Source organism: Salvia miltiorrhiza, chromosome 2 (assembly GCF_028751815.1).
Source record: "Salvia miltiorrhiza cultivar Shanhuang (shh) chromosome 2, IMPLAD_Smil_shh, whole genome shotgun sequence".
NCBI lineage: Eukaryota > Viridiplantae > Streptophyta > Magnoliopsida > Lamiales > Lamiaceae > Salvia > Salvia miltiorrhiza.
This window is the reverse complement of record NC_080388.1, coordinates 64,148,456-64,156,446: the sequence shown is the minus strand read 5'-3', so window position 1 is coordinate 64,156,446 and position 7,991 is coordinate 64,148,456. Positions and strand designations below refer to the sequence as shown.

Here is a 7,991-nt window from a genome sequence, read left to right as displayed (position 1 = left end):
CAATGACTTATGTTATGTCAATAATAAGTTGCGAAATAACATGAGGGATCAATTATTAAATGATCGTTTGGTCACTTTCAGTGAGAAAAATACATTTCTACAAATTTCCGATGACAAGGTTGTCAAACGTTTTGAAGAAATAAAGATTGGTTAATAGTTATTTAATTTTTTTTTATCTTTGAATAATATTTTAAGATATATTATTTTTAACATTAAAGTGATTTTTATATTTATATTTATATTTATGAGATTATTTTTTCGTATTTTCAATATAAAAAATTTGGATCCGTCGCCGTTAGCATTACTCTAAAATTAAATCATAGGACTAATATTTTTCTTCGTTTTTTTCCCGTTAAAGGGTAACAAAATATGGTTGGCTCTGAATTTTCCCTTTTCAAAGATTCATAATCTGGAGTTTGAAAAGTTGTGGAAGCTATCAGCTATGTATTCTTGTTTAATTGATGGCTAACATGGGAAAACGAGCTTTTCTCAATCTCTCAAATCTAAATCTTATGCAGACGCAGTCGTCAGGTTCATCAACACCACCCTATCTATCTGTCTATCAACATTTTATTTGATTGAATTGACATTTAATTTATTTATTTATTATCCACTTTCGCCAATATCACAACAACAAATCAATCCATCCGCAGGCCTATATATATGAGCATAGCACTTCTCCTACTAATTTTGCTTTCTCACATGACGCATAATCATTTATTCAAGACCACTACAAAATAAGCTTATTAAAATACTCCTCCGTCCATGAAAAAAAGTCCTACTTACCCCATTTTTTTGTCCATGAAAAATAGTCTCATTTAACTTTTTGAATCATCACATCATACATTTTCTCTTACATTTAACTATAAATTGTACTTTTATTCAACTTTTTAACTAAAAATGTACTTTTATTCTATTTTTTTGTACTAATAATACTCTTACAAATTATACATTTATCTCACTTACACATACTTTAACAACTTTCTTAAAACTCGAGTCGAACCCCAAATGAGACTCTTTTTCATGGACGGAGGGAGTACTCCCTTCGTCCCATGAAGTAAGACCAAGTTCTTTTCGACACGGGAATTAAGAAATTGGTATTTTGTGTATTAAGTGTGGTATGTGAAAAAGTGAAAAGGTGAATAAAGAGTAAATTTTTTGCTATTTTTAGAAACTGGTCTTGCTTCGTAGAACAGACCAAAAAGGAAACTTGGTCTTGCTTCATGGGACGGATGGAGTAATTAAATCTTATCGTTACCTCGTATTTATCCATATTTTTTTTCTTTTTAGTAAATTTCTCAAATTTGTATACATCTTTTTTTTTTATCACAAATTTATGTATATTTTACTTTTGAACATTACTCAATATAAGTAATTTTCATAATTTTACTCTTGTAACTTACACAGGTTACCTATAACTCCTTCCGTCCCATTTCAAATGTCTCATTTTCTTCAGTGTCAATACTTTAAACAAATTTTTATTAAAATTCGTGTAAAAAATATAGGAGTCACTAAAATCAAAACATATCTAAAATTAAAAAATAAAATCATTTTCAGTCTTAAATCATCAAGATCTATAGCTGATTCACCACTTTGTTGGATGTATTCATAATTTTGAGTTCGAAGCTCATATGTAGCGAAAATTTTAATTTTCAAAATTCAAACATTAACACAACGAATTCATGCGTATTCTACATAGAATTCATACATTTTAACATATTCACATTTTTAATTTTAAGAGTTGTATTTAGCCTAACCCCTCCACACATACATACATACATATATATATATATATGTGTGTGTGTGTGTGTGTGTGTGTGTGTGGGTGCGGTTCCAGTGAGAACCACAATTTTCACGAGAATATGAGAACCATTAAAATTACTGCATCTGCTATACAAATTAATGCATTCGCTATTAAATTTACTGTATTAAAAAAATATAAAATTGCTCCCTTCAGAATTCGAACTCAAGTTCTGTATTCATTCAACAAGATGATGCATCCACCGTAGATCTTGATGATCGAATGACTTAAAATGGTTCTCCGTTCTTATTTTATTTAGTGGTTCTTATTTAAACATCTCCCTATATATAGGTGTTTCATAGAGATCAAAATGTATCTTTTTTTTTTTTTAATACAAAATACATATCATGTCATGAACTTGTATATTACATTGATAAATTAATTCAATAGCAATCGTGCTATATATTATGTGAGATGAAAATGTATCTCGATATGAAGAATGCATCTAATATGTTTATATTTTAAGAAAAAATAAGTGATATATTTATATATTTTATTTCATAAAAGCATCAGTATATCTAAACATGATGCAGCATCTATTGTATCTAGGAGTATTTATTTTTAAAGAAGATAAAAGAATTATATATTTTTTTATATTGTTGTTGCAATTAGAATCACCCACAACTTTGATCGATTTGTCAAACTTCCCATATATGTGTGTGGCGCTTTGGTGTTATTCATGCATCATATGTGATTAAAAGATGTAAGGATTGAAGATTTTTATTGTATTATGTATTTGGTACATGTGATATGTTTGTTCAATATAAGCCGGTACACGTCATGCATGGTATTATTTCCTACTATTTCATAATTTATGTAAAATAGATCAGCTTTTATGTCATGTGTTAATTTTAATAGTGTACTTATTATTTAATACATAGAATAAAAAAAAGTAATATATTTATATATTTTATTTCATAAAATTAGCATATATAAATATATCTAAACATCATGAAGAATGCACCTAATGTATTTATATATTTATATTTTCAGAAGAAAGAAGAATAATACTCCATATTTTTATATGGTTGTTGCAATTAGAATCACCCATAACTTTAATTTGATCGATTTGTCAAACTCTCTACATACACATTCTTATAGTTTGAGGCTTTAATTTGAGAAATACGTATATATCAAAGATTAGGCTTCGATCTTGGATGAGAGAAATGTTATAACTTGATGTTCAATACTTGTAAATTGGGACATAAAATGTCATTAGTTTTCTTCCCTTTTCCTCTGAATTGATGATGTGAAAATTGAGTTTCATAGCCTGATCACTCGTCCTTATATTGGAGAAGAACAAAAATAGCTACAAACCCACGATATAATCTAAGTATAATACTGGAGTAATTAATTAATAAAAACTTAAATTTAAATATCAACATCAATATGTTTTAACATAACTGCATTTCATGCTCGTTCTGAGGGAAATCTTGATTTTGTATCTAAAGATATTTGTGAGATTTTTAAAAAGCATTGATATAAAAGCCTAGGGGAATATTTGATAATATTAGTGAGATTTTTCGTGCTATATCCAAGTCATTTCAGCATCAATTTATTTTAAACTTTCAATTCAATATTGATTATTAACTCGAACTATCCAAGGATTCGATGATCAACAAAAACAAATAACAAGCTGGCCAATATATTTGATGCACCACAACTGATAATTATCTTATTAAAATACAAGTCTACAACAACGATGCAACCTTTTTAACTGGCTTCCACAAAATTATGAGAAAATGCAGCATCTTGCACAATATACTGCCTATCAAATAAATGGGCATAGTTTTCAATTCCCAGATACAGCATGTCACCAAATAATGAATTTGATTATTTATTATTTAAAAAAAAGTCAAATATTCACAACGTAATGGGCATCTGCTCTTCACCACAAAGTGTAAGCACCTATGATCATCATTCAAATTGGACTAGTTACTTTGGAACAAATATATATACAAACATCTTTATTTATTCCCTTTTCCCATCAATCTCTTTATAACTTCTCTTGTAAAATTCACTCCACCAAAACAAAATAAACTTTAATTTTGGAATGTGAATCTGTGCCGCTTGGTAGTGGATAAATATTGGTGTTAGGGAATATATGCTGCCTTTTTTCTTAAATTTGTGAGGACCAATTCTCTCGTAAAGTTACTTTATCAAACAGTTGAATCCAATTTGGTTATTTTAATTAAGCAAGTCTGCGAGATAAAATAGTTGAGAGAAAAATGGCTAATTTTGCAAACTGCAACATTGGTATGTGATGAGTCATCATGCTGACTCATATGAATTAATTTTGAATTTTTGAGTTTTGATTTAACTTAAATTCAAAAATTACAATAATTGAAATAAAATAATACTTATGTTAACAAATATACATAAGAAAAATACATCAACTAAAAGAATCACACATAAATTTTTAGAAAAATATAGAAATGACTATTCCGACTCTAGTGGTCCAAATAGTGCCCAAATATACTCGATCAAATCGTCTTGATGCGTTGCAGCCATTCGCCTATCTCTGAGAGCCAAATATCTCGCCGAATAAGATTAGATACAAGGCGGGAGTGTGTTATTTATAGATTAATTAAAGAAAACAAATATTTAAAAACAGTGAAATAATTGTTAACAGTCATTGCCCTGCTTCTTTCCGTTTTTTTTTTTTATTATTTATACAGGCGCGTGCAATCCACACGTCATTGAAAAAATCGTTTTGAGCTAGCATTACTATATGATTATTTGAGAGTTTAGCTAATCATTAATTGAAAAAAGTCTTAGATGGAAAAAAGAAAAGGAACGAAAAAGACTTAAATGGTAGTACTCCATATTACATGAATATATCATCTATAAGATGAGCCGCATGAGAGCTTCACTATAGATGGCGGCGTCGGAGAGCTGTTTATTTATACTATAAAAAATAACAATTAAAGTACATAATTTTAAAAAAAAATAGTGATAATTATAGTTTATGGCCCAACTTTAGAATAAATTGTAAACTTAAGAAGAAAAAAAATCCTGAACTATATACATGGCGTCGGAGAGCTTTTAATCTTTTGTTACACCCAATGACCCAATCTTGAATCTCACAAGTCTCTCCCTCTATTTACCCCTTTTTTTTGGTGTTAATAGGCAAAAGTGCCCCATTCCTTATTCATATTTTGAAAAATGTCCACCCTTATCATGCAAAGCTATCAATGCCCTAAATTACTAATTAACCCTTAAGTGGGTCAACATCAAATGTAATGATTTCGGTTCTCTTACACAATCTTACACATTTTTTAGTTTCAATGCATTTCTTTACAATAATGACCGAAATGATTTCAATCTGTGCATGCAATGATTTTGTAAGTCACTGTATATATATATATAGTGTTCATATCTTTAAATTGTAAATATATCGACCGGACACTAATTAACACTTAAACAATATATTAAATTAAATTCAACAAAATAGTAAAAATTAATATAAAGATACAAATAGATAGAATACAAACTTTTATGTCGATATATCATCGATCCGGCCGGTAAAATGGCCAGAGAAATGTATCCGACCGGGTACATTTCAATTTACAAATGACCCGGCCGGATACATTTTTCCTTGACAATTACCGGCCGGATCGATGATATTTAGGCATAAAATATTCTATTTTATTCAATTTCATAAAAAAAAAAAAAATCAAGACGCTAATAATATATATCCATGCGTATCTATCTTAAATTTTTTATTTTTTTCCCTTTAATATCTTAATTTCAATACATATATTCTTTGAAATTATTTGTATATATATATATATATATATATATATATATATTGTGTTATTCTTGAATGTTGATATATAGTACTATATAACACTATATATATCGTGTAAATCAATTGATATCTTTAAATTTAAAATATACTCAATATCCGTCCCAAATAAATGCATGCTTGTTACCCAAAAAAATCATGCATGTTACCGATACATAAAGGTAAAAATATCTTCCTTCAAAATTTGATTCCCTTTTGATAGACATAAAGCCGATACAATCGGCTTCTTCACTTTTACCCACTTACTTTAAAATACTAGGGTTTTTTACTCCACCACACACCTCTATCGGCTTCTTCACTTTTACCCACCGAGAGCTTCTTCACTTTTACCCACCGAGAGAGAGAGTTCAAAAGATTGAAGCACAGAGAGTTCAAAAGATTGAAGCACACTCGGACTCATCCATGGCATCTTCTTCACAGGTATTTATTTTTAATTTTCATGAAATTGAATAGAATAGAATAATGTATGCTAAAACACGATCGGTCCGGCCGGTGAAGTGGCCGGATAAATCGATCCGGCCGAGAACATTATTTAAATGAAACATACGGCCGGATCGATTTATCCGGCCACTTCACCAGCCGGACCGATCGTGTTTTAGCATAAATTATTCCATTTTAATTAGTTGTATGTTTATATTAATCATTAGAAATTTACTGAATTTAATTTAATTATATTTGTTTAAGTAATCATTATTGAATTATTATTGCGAGTTTTGCTGGGTATTACATTGCATTGTTTGTGTGGTTTTTGTGTAATTTAATAAAATAAAGTATTTTATGCCTATATAGAAACTATCCGGCCGGCACTATGCCCGGAATAATGCGTCCGGCCGGAACAGTTTCAATCTGAAATGTACCCGGCCGGATACATTTTACCGGACACTTCACCGGCCGGATAGTTTCTTTTTAGGCCTAAAATACGTTACTAAATATATATGTATGTTTACGTTAATTATTGAAACTGTTATTTTACTGAAACTGTTATTGTTTAATTATTGAAACTGTTATTAAATAAATATATTTAATTGTTTAATTATTAATTATTGAAACTGTTATTGCTTGGTAAAATATTAAATTGCAGTTTTTTTATATTTTATTGAATTTAATTAAATTGCTTGGTATTAATTGCAGTTTAATAATTTACTGAATTTTTACTCAATTTAATATTAAATTGCTGAATTACTCGAATTTTACTGAATTTAATATTAAATTGTTGAATTACTCGAATTTTACAGAATTTTAATATTTTAATATTACTCAGAGGAAATGTTTTAATATTTTACTTGAATTTTACTATTTTACTGAATTTTAATATTATTTAATTTAATTGCTTGGTATTAATTAATTTCGCCTCTTTTTTAATTATGCCTATTTGTATTATTTTTAAATATTTTACTGAATTTAATATGTTTTCATTTTGTAAATGAACAGGCGAATGTCCCATATCTTCGTCGCGACACTATAGACCAGACGGAGGTTGCTATCAGCACCTACTATAGGGATTCACATTTTCCGGAGCTGGTTGAAACTTTAAATGTGGTCGGCGAACAGTGCAATTCAGATTTATTGGGAAGATTTAGAGCATCATGTTTTGGGCATTTCACTGATTGGAGGCCCGGCCCGAAGAGCAATAAAGCATTACACCAGATTGTATCGAGGCAGATTGTGTCAGAAGAAAATGAGATGTGCTTCTTTCTGTGCGGAGCACGAGTCAGATTTTCCCCTGCGGACTACGCATTAGTGACTGGGCTCAATTTCGGGGGATCGAGGTTCGATGCGACATTACAGCACGACTGCAGTCGCGTGGAGGCATACCGACGATTCTACGGTACGCGAAGCATGACCATACAGTCGCTCATCAAACGCGTGTGCGATTTGGATCGTCGAGTGGATGATGAGGATGAGAGCCTGTACCTTCGTGCTGTCCTCGTGTGTGTGGCTCACACCCTTGTTCTTGGGTTGGATGCGCGGGTACAGCCGTGGCTTTGGGTTTTGGTGGATGATCTGGCTGCATTTGATAGATTCCCCTGGGGCGCGTATTAGTATAAGATGTTATGCCATTATACGACAGATGTAGGAACCGCATGAGTGCTCATTGGTGAACTTATACACTCCCCAAATGGCTCCATCTTGTGACGATGCATGGAGCTTGAAGGGGCACGTATCTGAATGCTTGCATTTGAAGTAGACTCGTCTGCTGTCTGATTTGCTGACAGAAAATTCCTTGCCCTACTTCATGTTCCACAGACCGATTGCAACGATCAGATCATCTTTGCTATTGAAATACATATTCTTTGACAACTCCCGAGGCAATAGCTGATAATCTTCAATATCAACAAGTGCCGCTGCAGCGTCCAACGGGATAACCGGAACTAACCAATT

The 7,991-nt window shown here is 30.9% G+C and overlaps 1 protein-coding gene across 1 annotated transcript; it reads left to right on the top strand.

Annotated features, from left to right (window-relative positions):
* Positions 1–5,649: 5,649 nt before the first annotated feature.
* On the top strand, positions 5,650–7,711 carry LOC131009880 (uncharacterized). Its single transcript, XM_057937284.1, has 3 exons — positions 5,650–6,029; positions 7,041–7,519; positions 7,681–7,711. Exons 1-3 carry the CDS (start codon positions 6,012–6,014, stop codon positions 7,709–7,711), a joined length of 528 nt encoding a protein of 175 aa, XP_057793267.1. The 5' UTR covers positions 5,650–6,011.
* Positions 7,712–7,991: the final 280 nt, after the last annotated feature.